Source organism: Ranitomeya variabilis, chromosome 7, assembly GCF_051348905.1.
Source record: "Ranitomeya variabilis isolate aRanVar5 chromosome 7, aRanVar5.hap1, whole genome shotgun sequence".
Taxonomy (NCBI): domain Eukaryota; kingdom Metazoa; phylum Chordata; class Amphibia; order Anura; family Dendrobatidae; genus Ranitomeya; species Ranitomeya variabilis.
Window position 1 is genome coordinate 135986302 of NC_135238.1, and position 18475 is coordinate 136004776.

The 18475-nt window shown below is 45.8% G+C and overlaps 1 protein-coding gene across 1 annotated transcript in view; it reads right to left on the reverse strand.

The window, feature by feature from the left end:
- Positions 1–14762: 14762 nt before the first annotated feature.
- Positions 14763–18475, reverse strand: part of FASTKD2 (FAST kinase domains 2) — a 52255-nt gene continuing 48542 nt past the window's right edge. The window contains exon 12 of the mRNA XM_077275737.1: positions 14763–15014. Within this exon, the coding sequence (XP_077131852.1) occupies positions 14865–15014 (150 nt within the window). The 3' untranslated portion in view covers positions 14763–14864. The remainder of the gene's footprint in view (positions 15015–18475) is intronic.

The following is an 18475-nucleotide window of genomic DNA, read 5'->3' on the forward strand; positions in this document are numbered from 1 at the left end:
AGAAACTGTCCCAAGTTCAGCAGTATCTCCAGTCTTTATAGAAACTGTTCCAAGTTCAGCAGTATCTCCAGTCTATAGAAACTGTCCCAAGTTCAGCAGTATCTCCAGTCTTTATAGTAACTGTCACAAGTTCAGCAGTATCTCCAGTCTTTATAGAAACTGTTCCAAGTTCAGCAGTATCTCCAGTCTATAGAAACTGTCCCAAGTTCAGCAGTATCTCCAGTCTTTATAGTAACTGTCACAAGTTCAGCAGTATCTCCAGTCTTTATAGTAACTGTCACAAGTTCAGCAGTATCTCCAGTCTTTATAGAAACTGTCCCAAGTTCAGCAGTATCTCTAGTCTTTATAGAAACTGTCCCAAGTTCAGCAGTATCTCCAGTCTTTATAGAAACTGTCCCAAGTTCAGCAGTATATCCAGTCTTTATAGTAACTGTCCCAAGTTCAGCAGTATCTCCAGTCTTTATAGAAACTGTTCCAAGTTCAGCAGTATCTCCAGTCTATAGAAACTGTCCCAAGTTCAGCAGTATCTCCAGTCTTTATAGTAACTGTCACAAGTTCAGCAGTATCTCCAGTCTTTATAGTAACTGTCACAAGTTCAGCAGTATCTCCAGTCTTTATAGAAACTGTCCCAAGTTCAGCAGTATCTCTAGTCTTTATAGAAACTGTCCCAAGTTCAGCAGTATCTCCAGTCTTTATAGAAACTGTCCCAAGTTCAGCAGTATCTCCAGTCTATAGAAACTGTCCCAAGTTCAGCAGTATCTCTAGTCTTTATAGAAACTGTCCCAAGTTCAGCAGTATCTCCAGTCTATAGAAACTGTCCCAAGTTCAGCAGTATCTCTAGTCTTTATAGAAACTGTCCCAAGTTCAGCAGTATCTCCAGTCTATAGTAACTGTCCCAAGTTCAGCAGTATCTCCAGTCTATAGTAACTGTCCCAAGTTCAGCAGTATCTCCAGTCTTTATAGAAACTGTTCCAAGTTCAGCAGTATCTCCAGTCTATAGAAACTGTCCCAAGTTCAGCAGTATCTCCAGTCTTTATAGTAACTGTCCCAAGTTCAGCAGTATCTCCAGTCTATAGTAACGGTCCCAAGTTCAGCAGTATCTCGTCTATAGAAACTGTCCCAAGTTCAGCAGTATCTCCAGTCTTTATAGAAACTGTTCCAAGTTCAGCAGTATCTCCAGTCTATAGAAACTGTCCCAAGTTCAGCAGTATCTCCAGTCTTTATAGTAACTGTCACAAGTTCAGCAGTATCTCCAGTCTTTATAGTAACTGTCACAAGTTCAGCAGTATCTCCAGTCTTTATAGAAACTGTCCCAAGTTCAGCAGTATCTCTAGTCTTTATAGAAACTGTCCCAAGTTCAGCAGTATCTCCAGTCTTTATAGAAACTGTCCCAAGTTCAGCAGTATCTCTAGTCTATAGTAACTGTCTCAAGTTCAGGTGTATCTCCAGTCTATAGAAACTGTCCCAAGTTCAGTAGTATCTCCAGTCTATAGAAACTGTCCCAAGTTCAGCAGTATCTCCAGTCTATAGTAACTGTCCCAAGTTCAGCAGTATCTCCAGTCTATAGTAACTGTCCCAAGTTCAGCAGTATCTCCAGTCTTTATAGTAACTGTCACAAGTTCAGCAGTATCTCCAGTCTTTATAGAAACTGTCCCAAGTTCAGCAGTATCTCCAGTCTATAGAAACTGTCCCAATTTCAGCAGTATCTCTAGTCTTTATAGAAACTGTCCCAAGTTCAGCAGTATCTCAGTCTATAGTAACTGTCCCAAGATCAGCAGTATCTCCAGTCTTTATAGAAACTGTCCCAAGTTCAGCAGTATCTCCAGTCTATAGTAACTGTCCCAAGTTCAGCAGTATCTCGTCTATAGAAACTGTCCCAAGTTCAGCAGTATCTCCAGTCTTTATAGAAACTGTTCCAAGTTCAGCAGTATCTCCAGTCTTTATAGAAACTGTCCCAAGCTCAGCAGTATCTCGTCTATAGTAACTGTCACAAGTTCAGCAGTATCTCCAGTCTATAGTAACTGTCCCAAGTTCAGCAGTATCTCCAGTCTTTATAGAAACTGTCACAAGTTCAGCAGTATCTCCAGTCTTTATAGTAACTGTCCCAAGTTCAGCAGTATCTCCAGTCTATAGAAACTGTCCCAAGCTCAGCAGTATCTCGTCTATAGTAACTGTCACAAGTTCAGCAGTATCTCCAGTCTATAGTAACTGTCCCAAGTTCAGCAGTATCTCCAGTCTTTATAGAAACTGTCACAAGTTCAGCAGTATCTCCAGTCTTTATAGTAACTGTCCCAAGTTCAGCAGTATCTCCAGTCTATAGTAACTGTCCCAAGTTCAGCAGTATCTCGTCTATAGAAACTGTCCCAAGTTCAGCAGTATCTCCAGTCTTTATAGTAACTGTCACAAGTTCAGCAGTATCTCCAGTCTTTATAGAAACTGTCCCAAGTTCAGCAGTATCTCCAGTCTATAGAAACTGTCCCAAGTTCAACAGTATCTCCAGTTTTTATAGAAACTGTCCCAAGTTCAGCAGTATCTCCAGTCTATAGCAACTGTCCCAAGTTCAGCAGTATCTCGTCTATAGTAACTGTCCCAAGTTCAGCAGTATCTCTAGTCTTTATAGAAACTGTCCCAAGTTCAGCAGTATCTCCAGTCTATAGAAACTGTCCCAAGTTCAGCAGTATCTCCAGTCTATAGAAAGTGTCCCAAGTTCAGCAGTATCTCCAGTTTTTATAGAAACTGTCCCAAGTTCAGCAGTATCTCCAGTCTATAGCAACTGTCCCAAGTTCAGCAGTATCTCATCTATAGTAACTGTCCCAAGTTCAGCAGTATCTCTAGTCTTTATAGAAACTGTCCCAAGTTCAGCAGTATCTCCAGTCTTTATAGAAACTATCCCAAGTTCAGCAGTATCTCCAGTCTATAGCAACTATCCCAAGTTCAGCAGTATCTCCAGTCTATAGAAACAGTCCCAAGTTCAGCAGTATCTCCAGTCTATAGTAACTGTCCCACGTTCAGCAGTATCTCTAGTCTTTATAGTAACTATCCCAAGATCAGCAGTATCTCCAGTCTTTATAGAAACTGTCCCAAGTTCAGCAGTATCTCCAGTCTATAGAAACTGTCCCACATTCAGCAGTATCTCCAGTTTATAGTAACTGTCCCAAGTTCAGCAGTATCTCCAGTCTTTAGAAACTGTCCCAAGTTCAGCAGTATCTCCAGTCTATAGTAACTGTCCCAAGTTCAGCAGTATCTCCAGTCTTTAGAAACTGTCCCAAGTTCAGCAGTATCTCCAGTCTTTAGAAACTGTCCCAAGTTCAGCAGTATCTCCAGACTTTATAGAATCTGTCCCAAGTTCAGCAGTATCTCCAGTCTTTATAGAAACTGTCCCAAGTTCAGCAGTATCTCCAGTCTTTATAGAATCTGTCCCAAGTTCAGCAGTATCTCCAGTCTTTATAGAAACTGTCCCAAGTTCAGCAGTATCTCCAGTCTTTAGAAACTGTCCCAAGTTCAGCAGTATCTCCAGTCTATAGTAACTGTCCCAAGTTCAGCAGTATCTCGTCCATAGAAACTGTCCCAAGTTCAGCAGTATCCCCAGTCTATAGAAACTGTCCCAAGTTCAGCAGTATCTCCAGTCTTTAGAAACTGTCCCAAGTTCAGCAGTATCTCGTCTATAGAAACTGTCCCAAGTTCAGCAGTATCTCCAGTCTTTAGAAACTGTCCCAAGTTCAGCAGTATCTCGTCTATAGAAACTGTCCCAAGTTCAGCAGTATCTCCAATCTATAGTAACTGTCTCAAGTTCTGCAGTATCTCCAGTCTTTTTCACCCCAGTTGATCAGCTCACATAGCTGGTCAAGACGTGTAGATTGGACAACCATGTAATGCATGGTTCAGCCAGGCTTATCATAGCGGGCCGTTGTGGCTCATATATGGGGGTCGCATCAGTCAGAAAAGTACAAAGCCACAGACGCCATAGGTGTCAGTATGATTGAGTAGCACAAGTCAAATGCTCACAATACACTACACTGTATACAGCTGCCAGATCGAGAATAATTGCAACACAAGTTATATAAAAACAGATAAAGGACATTAATGACTAATATTATTCTCAGAAATGTCAGACTTTTATATAAAAAGAATTAAGAGAAGCTCCGCTTAGATGCACTTTGTGAATTTCATCCTGTGTTATGAACATAAAAGGATTATTATTCATGTGAAACATTTGTATATTCTGGGGATTCTGTGTTACAAAGCAGCCTAAATAAAAGGACAATGTAATTTACCGTTCCTGCACTTTCTCTATAACTAATCTTTCCAGCTGTGATGGCTGACAGACAGAGGGTTTCGCTTGGATCCTTAAAGCCTGGCATCAGACGCTGCCTATGACTCCTTGCTTTCTCTTCTGACATCGTTTTCATCTGCGTGTAGTACATCGGTTAGTTTAGGACAATATACCTTTATCATGCAAATTTCCAGCTCGCCTCTAACAGGCCAATGGGTTAATGGACAGAGTCTTGGTTAAGTCAGACAGGCACAAATGAATAGAATGGTGCTAAGAGATTCGTCCCCTTCTGTCGCTCGGCAGCGCGTTCCCAGATCAGGCTTGAATCTGATTAATGAATTTGTCCCCATTACTCATTAATGTCTGACTGTTGTTTGATGTGTACGGTCACGTTGCTGACGAAGCTCAATATTTTATAGAGTAAGGTATCTCCATCTACGTAATATAACCGGTTATTATTTCCCCATAAAGCTCTGAAGAAGGCTCAACACTTTCGTAATGTTCCAGAGCAGACTTTTTAGAGTCAGACTTTTCTTACTACTTTGCCATCTCACACCTGAATTTTTACTGTTCGTATGTACACTGAAGACTAAGCAAGCACAGCCGTCCCAGATTATTAGCGAGCTTTATACCTTTCCATTATCCTTCCTATCCACAAATTTACAACATTGAAATTGGAACATATAGAAGGAAAAGTTATTATAGTATGTCACTGACATTTCAGTGATGGAAACAACATTCTTACAACTTGATTTATTCAGTATGAGTACACGTGTAGAAATAACCACACTAACACTCCTTGGCTGCTGTCTATGAGGTTGCTAATGGTTGACTGAGGAATGTTCTACCATGCTGAATACACGTGGTCAAATCATCAAGACCCGCTGCTGGCAGCTACCTTTGCAACTGTCACAGATGTGGTTGATGTCAGACAAGTCCGGAGACACTTCAGGCCATGGTAGTATGTCTAGGTGACGCAGGATGCATACAGAAGCACAAGCAAAGTGTGGCCTGGCATTGTCGTGTTGAAAACGGTCTCCTTGGTCACCTTGGAGAAATGGCAATCACACAACAAACCAATTCAATAGGATCATCAACCTTCCTAGGTCATCTATATGAGCATGTAGGTCATAAGAAGCTGACTAAAGTGGTACCTTAATATCTGCTATCCAGTGTCTTATTCCAGAGATGTAAATGAGCTGTTAAGATCTATGGGCTGGACATAGATCTCTTTGAGATCTTCCTCCGGAGCTTATTTTAAATGGAAGGGGGTGTTACCAGTGTGAGACATGTAGAGCAGGAGAACAGACGGTCAGTCATTACTGGCAATGCCCCTTTTCATTTAAAATAAGCTCTGGAGGCAAACTCTCTGCAAGATCTACATCCGGCCCATAGATCTGAACAGCTTATTTACATATTAAGAAACATGGAATAAGATATCAAATCACACATCAAGTTATCATGTTATTCAGCTTCCTATGACCTACATGACCATATGGCTTAGTAGGGTTGATCCTACTGTCAATTTCACTTTGAAGAGGATCTGTCACTTGCTTAAAAAATTGAGCCAAATACCATGTAAACACCCTGCTCTCCTTTGATTCCTGATCTTGCAATCTAGCAATCTCTGACATTGCTAAGCTGAAATTGGCAGAGTCTATGAGAGAATGTGAGTGTGCACGCCTCAAGGAGAGACTCTGAAGAAAAGCTTTGTTGAACTGCAAGTAGAGATTTCATATACTATGCTGCAGAATAAACAGATGTGAATATTTCTGCAATGGAGTGACAGTACAGCACAAGAAGTGGCAGAATCAGGGGAACTCAAGGATTTATAAGTTAAGTCATTTTTTTCAAGCAAGTGATAGCTGATCCTGTTTAAGGCATCTTAATAAAGGATGGGTATCTGGGTAAGGTACGCCACAACTTTTATTTCATTTATCAGGTGGGCTTTGTCATGCCCTTTCCTACCCTGACCCACCCATTTTGGTGGAGTTAGCCAAAACTGGAGTGACAAGTCACTAAATTTTTCTGCAAATTTGTGCTGTGCAAAAATTTTGCAACATTTGAAGGAGTTTTACATCACAATTCAGGTGAAAACACCATGATGAATCGGGGTCAAACACTTTTTTGTTTTTAACGTTGCTGCTATTATATTTTACTGATTTAGTCCATTTATGTAGAACTAGGCTCAAGCACGTCACTGTCTAGGTAATGATACATACTACTGGGTATTGTGTTGTAATTAGGGTTGATCTAATAGATTTGGATAAGAGGTTATCCGAATAGCTAGAGAGCTTCCCGAATAACTGCCTCGGTAACCCAGCGACCTGGAGCGCTCCTGATAATCAGGTGTTCGGCTCCTCAGCAGCATGTGTCACGGCGGTGTGACAGTCACAACACATGTATGGAGAGCCTGATTGTTATGTCTGTGACACATGCAGCTGATTATCAGGAGCGCTCCAGGTACCGGGTTACCGAGGCAGCTATCCGGGAAGTGCTCTAGCTATTCAGATAGGCTCTTATCCAAAGCTATTCGCTCATCCCCTAGGTGTAATGTATCATTGGGAACTACTCACATCTGACCAGTGACTGTCTCATATTTTGTTGGCATGACAAATCCTTAAATACTGTATTGTTTTCTTTAATTAAAACTATCAAATCGTCTATTTATTATGAATTCTGAGTGAGATCCCTCATTTTTGCAGGGGCTTCGTAGTTTTACTAAGTTGCCACAATCTGACCAGCTTGTTGTTTATCACTTGCTCATTTTGGCATGGACCCTTACTGGTATTGTTAGCAAAAGATAGAGGACACATATTTACACACAAGTTATTACAAGTGTGTGACTGTAAATCTTCACTACATTTAATACTATAAATTGATACCACAGGAAACAACTCTGGGTAATAATGGCTGCAGTTATCAAATGTTGCATTTCACAAGACACTCTGAAAGTAATAAGTCGGTCACATCATGCGAGTAAAATACCCTGCTAAAAAAAGATCAGTTTGGGTTAAGCTGCAGATGTTCTTACGCTACTCTCTGAGGACAAGAGGCGTCGGTGAGGACAAAGCTTAAACACTCACAAAATAAGCAAAGCCACCTTTTCCCTGGGTGAGCACTGTACTCCACTCTGAAGAAGCATGAGGGCGGCCATGTCCTACAAACACATGGAGCAACAGCTCCACCCTGAGGACACATTAGTGGAGAGCAGGTTCAGAGGGAATGGTGGGCTTACTTGACACAAGAGATTACAGTCAACACAGCAGGGGGCTTGCATAGCACCTCTAACCTCTCTGCTGAATGTAATATTAAGGGAGCAGTCAGACGGCCATATAACACGGATGATGATCGAGCTGCAATGTTCAGACCGTCCGGCAGCTCTCCTTATCAGAGCGTGACAGCTGCATAGAATTACATGCTGTCACTCTACGTATGTCAGGAGAGCCGACAGCCAGTCAGAGCATTGTGATGCAATCGACATCTGTATTTATACGGCTGTTTGACAAAATGTGTTTTCCCCTTATTCCTTTAAATAAATGTTCCTATAATGCAAGCTTCGCAACTCTAAGGCTATGTGCACACGTTGCGGACTTTTCGCGTATTTTCGGTGGTTTTCCGCAGCAAAAACGCTTAATAAAGCGAACATTAAGCATCCTATCAATTTTAATGCATTCCGCAATTTTTGTGCACATTTTGTGTTTTTTTCTGTGATAAAAACGCATCGCGGAAAAAAACGCAACATGTTCATTAATTTTGCGGATTTTTCGCAGATTTTCAGCTATATTATTGCATTGGGAAGCTTGGGGAAAAAAAACGCAAAAAACACGCAAAAAACACGCACAAAAAACGTGAGAAAAATACGTGTGCGGAATTCCATGCGAAAGTAGTCTGGATTTGCTCAGGAAAATTCTGCACACTTTCCTGAACGTGGACACATGGCATAAAAGATAAAAAGGGACACGTTCTGTGGTGCTGAGACAATACCGAATATTGTCCAGTTCTTCATATGTATCCATACAGAAATAATGCTCTTAATGAGGCCGATAGGTGTAACTATACAGCATGTTACCCCTATCATGGCCCCCAAATACATGCTTGCATGATCCAGCTAGTCTGACTTGATGTCATGTCATTGAGAAGAGGACCGGATCAGCACTGAAAAGCGGTGAAGACTAGAGATGAACGAATATTTCAATGTTCTGTTCAGATTACAATCGCCGAATTTGCAATATTTGCTGATTAATTCATCGAATATTCGCCGATCATTATTCATGTCAATGGGAGGCAAAAACAAGCACAACACTGTATAACGGCCCCAAATGCTGCCAAAACACAAAAAATGAGGGACAGACACCAGGAAAGTGGCCTCAATTCACCCACAGTACAAATTGTAGCATGGCACTGCAGCAATCAGCAAGGCATGAGGTGTCAGTGTCTGGGACCGCATTTACAGCTTTCAATTGAACGTCACAGGAAGACGAGGTGGGTGAGGGATCGGTGTAGGCCTCCTTTGCTTGGAGCTTTGATACCACATGCAACACCTTTACCTGCTTTCATGCTGAGCCACACTCGGGTGGCACAAATATCAGTTTTGTAGACAACCATTGTCAGAAAAATTTAAAGATAGTAACAAAACACGGGTAGTTGAGTCCAAGGAAGTGGAGGCCTGACGGTCTCGGAGGCCTACTGCTACAGGCAACACGCATGAAGGAGACCCAACCAGGAGTGTTCACATTTCCAAAAATTATTGGCAGACACTACAGGTAGGCGAACTCGAACAGTAAAGTTTGACGTCCGTACCGAACACCTACTGTTCGGGCACGAACACCGACCACGGCCTTCATTAGGAAGTCCGTGTTACTGTTCGGGTTCGGCTGCCCTAACACCGGGTGTCTGTCACGCTGTGATGTGCATGACAACACGGCAAACACCGCTTCTGATCAGGGGTGAAGTCATCCCCGCCGGTCAGAGAGCCGCAGTTCCCACCGGTCAAAGACAGTGTGAGCGCTCAGCTGTGATCGGAGGTATAAAGTTTACCTCCAGTCACTGGTGTCAGCGGATGGGACTACAGCTCCCAGCATCCGATATCTGCTGCGCTAATAACAGCGAGAGCAGGAGCTGCTGATGGGAGTATTCAATAGCTGGCTCCTGCTCTGTAAATAAATCATTTAAAAAAAACGGCGTGGGTTTCCCTGTCTTTTTGATAACCAGCCAGGCAAAACTCACAGTTGGGGGTTGCAAGTCTCAGCTTCAACAAGGCTGGATATCAAGAATAGAGCAGTCCCCACACCGTATTTTTTTAATTAAATTATTTTTAAAAATGGCATGGGGTCCCTGTCATTTCCGACAACCAGCCTTGCTAAAGCAGACAGTTGGGGACTGGTATTCACAGGCTGGTAAGGGGTCATGGATATTGGCCCCCCCTAACCTAAAAATCGCAGCCTGCAGCTGCCCAGAAAAGGCACATCTATTAGATACACCAATTCTGGCACTTTGCCCGGCTCTTCCCACTTGCCCTGTTGCGGTGGCAAGTGGGGTTCATATTTGTGGGGTTGGTGTCACTTTTGTATTGTCAGGTGACATCAAGCCCATGGATTAGTAATGGAGAGGCATCTATAAGACTCTTATAGTTACATGGTAAATAAAGACACAGCCAGAATAAAGTACTTTATTTGAAATAAAACACACTTTTACTTTTTTATTTAAAAATAACAAGCAGTTATACTAACCATACGTCTATTCCACCAAAGCCCTCATTCTTCTGTAATAAAACAAATATAAAAAAACAGCAATATCCCTAAGCTGTCAGTCATTCTGGCCCACGCCATAATCCATGTCTGGGGGAAACAGTTTTCAACCTGGACGGTGCCAAGATGCGACTGTCCAGGCTGAGAACCACTGGTGAATGAGCTGCTGCAAGTGCAGCCTCAGTGACCGGCAGTGACATCACCAAGGTTACCTCCTGTCACTGAGGCTGCGTATCCAGCCCGGCTGAACTGCGTGACCTCAGTGAGATCGCCGCTAGCACCGTGAGAAAAACTTTGGTATTGTCTGCCAATAATTTTTGGAAATGTGAACACTCACGGTTGGGTGTTCATCTGCTGGACAGTAGAAATAGTATAATAGGGAACGACAGGTCTTAAACTACACCCAATCCAGCAGATGAACACACATCCAGGAGTGTTCACATTTCCAAAAAATATTGGCAGACAATACCAAAGTGTCATCAATTTCACCACAGTAGAAATGGTACAATAGGGACAGACAGGTCTTCCCCTACATCCAATCCAGCAGATGGACACCCAACCTGGAGTTTTCACATTTAAAAAAATGAGGGCCTGACACCACCGAAATGTAATAAATGTCACGAGAATAGAAATAGTATAATTGGGACCGACACGTCTTTCACTACAGCTAACCCAGCAGATGTAGACGAATGTGAGGAGAAAAAAAGGTATCCAGCTCCGGAGATAAAAACAAAAGTCTTTATTTTGACATTTTAAAATGAGAAGCCACTTACAAATGATCGGCGTTTGCCAATAAAAAATGCCATGGACCGCTGAATGCGTTTCGAACATGTGTAGAGTTCTTAGTCCTCAGAATGTTTTGGCAGTGACGAATTGACGTGCTGCAGGTTGGCAGTCTAAAGCTGCAATGCAAACTGTGTGCTTGACTGCTGTCTTGGGGAAAACCTCTCTTAAGGTTGTGTAAAAGCGTGTTTCGGTACTCCAGCATTTGCAGGTCCCTTTCCAGAGCGGGAAGTATCTGGAAAAATTTGGTTTTATTACGTGGATCTAACAGAGTGGCAACCCAGTTTTCAGCAGTATGATAACTATACAGGGATCATTTTGCAGCAAGAAGGAGAGGGGGGGATTATGCTCTTCATCTGACAGTTGCTCTCCCATCACCTCTTTCTCCTCCATTTGTTCCTCGGATCTTGCACTTTTGATACAAGTTTGTCTGTTATCACCAACTCCCCATCACAGTAATCCACCTTCCCCTGGAACCCGCCTGTGTGATGACAGTCTGGAACTTAAGAGACAATGCTATCCCTTCTGCATCCTGCTCTTCCTCTGGGACCACCATCTCCTCCCACAAGCTATTCAAAGCCTGCTCCAGCATATAGATGACCGTGCAGAAGGGTACAGAGGTACTTGGACAAAGACCGCCGTATCGTTGAAAGTCGATGACCTGAGGGGTGCGAACGTCAGAAATGGGCACGCAGCTTACGTATGTTCTGCAGCAGCACACCCAGGCTAGAATTGTGGCAGAGAAAATGCTGTACCACCAGGTTGAGGACGTGAGCCATGCAAGGTGCCTTTCCTGGATGCAGGTTCAGCGGAGACAGCCATTGATCAAACTCAGCCTGGAGAGCTGTCCACAACTCTTCAGCTGTATAACTGCGATCTCCAAGGCATATCAATTTTAATACTGCCTGATTGCGGTGAACCCTGGCTGTGCAGTACGGAGGTGGTGGGGATTCACTCTGCACTGTTGGAACGCGTGTCTCATTAAGGCAGAGGTTGAGGGTGCAGGTGGAGGCCCTAGAGGAGGAGGCAGAAGCAGTGGATGAAGTGTTAAATGTAGGTTTGTCCAGCAAGCTTGGGGATTCCAAGACTTGTGGAGCAGCGCCTCCCCCACAGCCACCAGTCAGCGAGATGTAACGCCCTTTGTCATGCTTACTCGTCCAAGTGTCTGGTGAAATGCACCCTGGCAGACATAGATTTAGTCAAGGAACAGGTGATGTTGTCTGCGACATGCTGGTGTAGCGCAGGCACAGCTTTCTTAGAAAAGAAATGGCGACTGGGCAATTGGTACTGGGGAACTGCGCTGGCCATCAGTTATCGGAAACCGTCTGCATCTACCAGGCGGAAAGGCAGCAACAGATTGGAGATGGTAGAGTTCAACCTCTTAGCTTCGTCATGCGTAGGAGGAAACAATCTTTTACGTGACCCCAACTGCGGAACCGTGGGCTGGCTGCAGTGCTGAGAGAGCGGAGTATGGTGAACCGGACAAACTGCTGGACTGTGAGAGGTGCAGGTGGAGATGTTACAGTGGATTGAGCTCGTTCTCGGAAATCGGTCAAAAACAACTGGCATGTCCGCATGACTGGAGCGGTTAAAGAACCCAAGATTCTGCGGTCGAAGAATGGTATGGACACAGAGGAGGAAGAAGCAGCAGATACGATTTATGGGTGTTGAGGTCCACTGGTCCGCATTTTTGCGTAGAGGGATTCCCACAGTAACACATGTTGATCGTGCATGTGAAGGTTCTTACATGTAGTAGTCAAATTATTGCACTTTTTACTTCAACTTTTTCTTGCAAAGTTGACAGATTACACGAGTTGGCTCATCCTTTGCAGTGTCAAAAAAGGCCCAAGCCAGGCAACCCTTGCCACCTATGCAAGCTGCAGACCCACGGACGCTGATGGTCACAGCCACAGGCTGAAGATGCATTGCTGATCGTGGCTGCATCACATGTCTGAGACGTACAACGAGACGTACGACGCATGGAAAGTAACACAGACATGCACGAGATAACACTGGTCCAAAGCAGCTCATAGGATATTATTTATAGGAGAAAGTAATGCAACAAGTAACTGGTGACAAGAAAAAGTAACACACACACAGTGGTGTAATTGTAAAAAGTAAATAAATAATATGAGCTGCTTTGGACCAATGTTATCTGGTGCATATCTGTGTTACTTTCCATGTTCTATCTGATCCATCTAGTCTTTTAATTGGCTCCTTTCATTTCGAAATACCGTAGTTTCATTATTTATGGTGTAATTATTTATGGAACCACATGGCGTACTTATTGCATTTATTTATAAGGAATATTTTTACTCAATGTAGCTTCATATTTATGCTCCTTTATTATCACTTTTGTCATTATTGGGTATATATATCTGTTTGTATGCACCTTTAACACTTAAAATCATGTTATGATCAGTATTCAATTTCATTTATTTGGAATCTGCATAGACTGTTGTATGCGGGGGATTTTCTCAGCCCAGTTTTCACCCTTTTAATGAAATAACCAAAAACAAAACATTTTAATACAATTGTCAATTTTATTATTTGGGATTTGTCTGCTTCTCTTTTTTGAATACATATCTATTTTGGGAAGTACCCCATCATATTGGTCCTCTATAGGTTTTCATTCATACATATAGGTGGGATAGTATATCAGAGATGGACTATCCTCTTCAAACCATAGATTTCTGTAAAACAGGTTTCTACAAGAAAGGTAAGGATTCAATCAAAGCCCCTTTACATAAATGCCATTAGTTGGGGTATAAAATGCTGATGATGCTGGTTCTGTTTAAAGTCACTCACTGTTCAGAATTTTATGAAAATTGCCTAAGACTAGTTAGTCTCATACACAAACAACCATAAAGTACCCCACCTATCCCCTGCTATAACGCAGACACTCTGCTGGTTCCCTGCAGGAATACCATTTTTGCATAGGTAGACCACCCCTACTTGTGACAAAAGGCAGACAACAGTTTTACAAGGATGTGAGTGGGGAAACAAAGGAACATTAAGGCTATGTGCACACGTTCAGGATTTCTTGCAGAAAATACCTGAGAAAATCCTGAGATTTTCTGCAAGAAATCCGCAAGAAATCTGCATGCGTTTTTTGCGCGTTTTTGGTGCGGATTTTTCCGGACATTTCCCAATGCATTATATAGTGGGAAATCCGCAAAATTAATGAACATGCTGCGTTTTTTACCGCAATGTGATTTTTTCGCGGAAAAAAACGCATCATGTGTACAAAAATTGTGGAATTCATTAAAAATGATGGGATGCATAATGTATGCAGATTTTTCGCGGTTTTATAGCATTTTTATTGGGAAAAACCGCAAAAAAACCTTGAAAAATCTGCAACGTGTGCACACAGCCTAAAACTGAAAAAATGGAGTACAGAATACTCCTTATAAAGTTAGGCCCAGAAATATTTGGACAGTAACAAGTTTTGGATTTTAGAGGTTTACCAAAATTTACAGTATTCAAGATACAGTAATCTAATCAATATGGGCTTAATAGCTTTTGGCATTTTTAGGTGAGTTTTGACCAGCTCCAACAAATTTTGATAAAGCTTAGAAGAGAGAAGGTGAGTCTGAGAGCTGCAAACACATTCATCATAATTTACATCTTAAAAGTGTCATAAATCAGGAAAGAAATGTTCCTCCATTACCTGACTATGGCACACACCAGCTGAAAGCTATGCCAAACACATTAAAGAGGAGGACATCTCTCAATGAATTTAGGGCATCTTACTCCAACGCACCCCTTCACTAAGGTGGGAATGCAGAACGCCAGTGCTGATAAATCCGGCCAATGGGACTATTCACAAGGGCTTGACGAGGTCCTTGTGTCTAATGTTCTATGAAGAGACAGGACATGGACATGAAGTCCGCTTGGATTTATCAGCTCATCTTATATTATACTAGTCGATTAATCAAATAAGCCAAAGACACTGCTAAAATGGGAGAGATTTTTAATTTATCAAATAATCTTACATAGTTACAAAGACTGAAGAAGTAGCAGAAAGGCCAATCCTAGAAGCCCATTATCAGGTTCCATTAAATTATATCGTTCTCATGAGATTCAATCTGTTGTGTTTTATCTGCCTGCACTAAATTTTGACTGGAGGAGGGATCCCCAAAAATATTTTCTCCCAAGAACTCCACTTTCTGAGCTTCAGTCATCATTATAAACTGGTTTACAGGAACCTGGAAAAGAAAAAGGAGATGGAGATAAGGAATGGTAAAAAATTATTATAATACAATATTATCCAGCAAATGAAGGATTATTGCTGTAGGAGGTAAAGCAAACTCATTTTCTAATTGACATAAATATAGCTGCTAAATGGAATCCATTATTCAGCTCCAGTCATTCTCTATGAAGTCGAGCGCTGTGCTCTGCTATCTCCAGGACTGCCATAGAGAATAAATGGAGCAGGGGTGCACAAGTATGGCCACCGTCCTATTCAGACACAGAATTCAGAGCTGCCAGTGGTCGGGCGCCGCCTCCTCTTCCTTCATTAGCGTCCTCGGCGCCTGCGCAGTTATTTCTTTTTTTTCGGGCATGCGCAGTTGCGCGGCCCTTCGAACTTACAGCGCGCAGGCGCCGGGGACGCTAATGAAGGAAGAGAAGGCGGCGCCTGGCGCGCAGAGGCCATGATTGACCGCTGTGAGGCGTCTGGATTAGGGGGGAAAGACCTGCCCCGTGGCGATTTCACGGTATGTGGGACAAATTTAAAAAACGATTCTTTCAGCAGTGCCACGGACTCGAACTAAAAGAGCCACCTTGTCAGACTGCAGCATTACTGATGCACAAGGCGGCTCTTTTTGTTACAAACGCCTGGGGGGCGACAGGTTCCCTTTAAGTTCTGTTTTTCTATAGCATCAATACTAGTGATGAGCGAATATACTCGAGATTTCCCGAGCACGCTCAGGTGTCCTCCAAGTATTTGTTAGTGTTCAGAGATTTAGTTTTCAGTGCCGCAACTGAATGATTTACATCTCTTAGCCAGCTTGATAACATGTGGGGATTCCCTAGCAACCAGGCAACACCCACAAGGACTTGAGTAACGAGTATAATCGCTCATCACTAATCAATACACATTTCATGCAATAAAATGCAAATCAATTATGTTACAATCATATAATGTGATTTTCTGTTTTTTTTTTTTTTTTTTTTTACCATCCTGTCTCTCACAGTTGAAGTGTACCTACGATAAAAATTACAGACCTCTCCATTCTCTGTAAGTGGGAAAACTTGCAAAATCGGCAGTGTATCAAATACTTATTTTCCCAACAGTATGTGAGCATGTTCATGTTTATAATGTAGGTTCTTTACTACTGTGGCCATTATTTGTAAAGTTGATACTTTTCATGTACCTATTCTATCTTGCTATATGCACCTTTAGGATTCCAGTGTGTTGGAAATTGTCATCTTATCTGATTACTTAGATATATTATACATGTAATCCTATCTTTTAAAAGCTAATAAATATATATATATATATATCTATAATATAACGCTGGGAGCGTCACTCTGTCCGAAGCCTCTATAGACTGCGCAAGCGCAAGCGCCGGCGCAGTCTGGACCGCACAGAGCGACGCTCCCAGGAGATCGCGGTATGCGTAAGCGCTGAACGCACACCGCGATCTCCACCGGACAAGCAGGGACGAGCCAGGAGGCGGAGGGTGAGTATACTTACCTGACCCGTTCCACCGACGCGCTTCCGGGCCGTGACTGTCCCCCTGCTCCCGGAATCGGCGCCTGCGCAGTCCGCGCTTTCCGGCGCCATTTTCTTGAAGACACATTGCAGTGTCTTCAAGAAAATGGCGCCGGAAAGCGCGGACTGCGCAGGCGCCGACTCCGGGAGCAGGACCAAGAAAATGGCCGCACCCAGCACAGCCGCCTACAGCAACGCACAGCCGCCGCACCCAGCACAGCCGACCATAACCACGCACAGGCGCCCACAGCCACGCACAGGCGCCCACAGCCACGCACAGGCGCCCACAGCCACGCACAGGCGCCCACAGCCACGCACAGCCGCCGCACCCAGCACAGCCGACCATAACCACGCACAGGCGCCCACAGCCACGCACAGGCGCCCACAGCCACGCACAGGCGCCCACAGCCACGCACAGCCGCCGCACCCAGCACAGCCGCCCACAGCCACGCACAGCCACCCATAGCCACGCACAGCCGCCGCACCCAGCACAGCCGACCACAGCCACGCACAGCCGCCGCACCCAGCACAGCCGCCCACAGCCACGCACAGCCGCCCACAGCCACGCACAGCCGCCGCACCCAGCACAGCCGACCACAGCCACGCACAGCCGCCCACAGCCACGCACAGCCGCCGCACCCAGCACAGCCGACCACAGCCACGCACAGCCGCCGCACCCAGCACAGCCGCCCACAGCCACGCACAGCCGCCCACAGCCACGCACAGCCGCCGCACCCAGCACAGCCGACCACAGCCACGCACAGCCGCCGCACCCAGCACAGCCGCCCACAGCCACGCACAGCCGCCGCACCCAGCACAGCCGACCACAGCCGCCGCACCCAGCACAGCCGCCCACAGCGACGCACAGCCGCCCACAGCCGACAGCACAGCCGACCACAGCCGCCGCACCCAGCACAGCCACGCACAGCCGCCGCACCCAGCACAGCCACCCACAGCCGCCGCACCCAGCACATCCGCCGCACCCAGCACAGCCATGCACAGCCGCCGCACCCAGCACAGCCGCCCACAGCCACGCACAGCCGCCCACAGCCACGCACAGCCGCCCACAGCCACGGACAGCCGCCGCACCCAGCACAGCCGCCCACAGCCACGCACAGCCGCCCACAGCCACGCACAGCCGCCGCACCCAGCACAGCCGACCACAGCCACGCACAGCCGACCACAGCCACGCACAGCCGCCGCACCCAGCACAGCCGCCCACAGCCACCCATAGCCACGCACAGCCGCCGCACCCAGCACAGCCGACCACAGCCGCCGCACCCAGCACAGCCACGCTCAGCCGCCGCACCCAGCACAGCCACCCACAGCCGCCGCACCCAGCACAGCCGCCGCACCCAGCACATCCGCCGCACCCAGCACAGCCACGCACAGCCGCCTACAGCCACGCACAGCCGCCGCACCCAGCACAGCCTCCCACAGCCACGCACAGCCGCCCACAGCCACGGACAGCCGCCGCACCCAGCACAGCCGCCGCACCCAGCACAGCCGCCCACAGCCACACAGCCGCCGCACCCAGCACAGCCGCCCACAGCCACGCACAGCCGCCCACAGCCACGCACAGCCGCCGCACCCAGCACAGCCGACCACAGCCACGCACAGCCGCCGCACCCAGCACAGCCGCCCACAGCCACGCACAGCCGCCCACAGCCACGCACAGCCGCCGCACCCAGCACAGCCGCCCACAGCCACACACAGCCGCCCACAGCCACGCACAGCCGCCGCACCCAGCACAGCCGACCACAGCCACGCACAGCCGCCGCACCCAGCACAGCCGACCACAGCCACGCACAGCCGCTGCACCCAGCACAGCCACCCACAGCCGCCGCACCCAGCACAGCCGCCGCACCCAGCACATCCGCCGCACCCAGCACAGCCGCCGCACCCAGCACAGCCACGCACAGCCGCCACAGCCACGCACAGCCTCCGCAC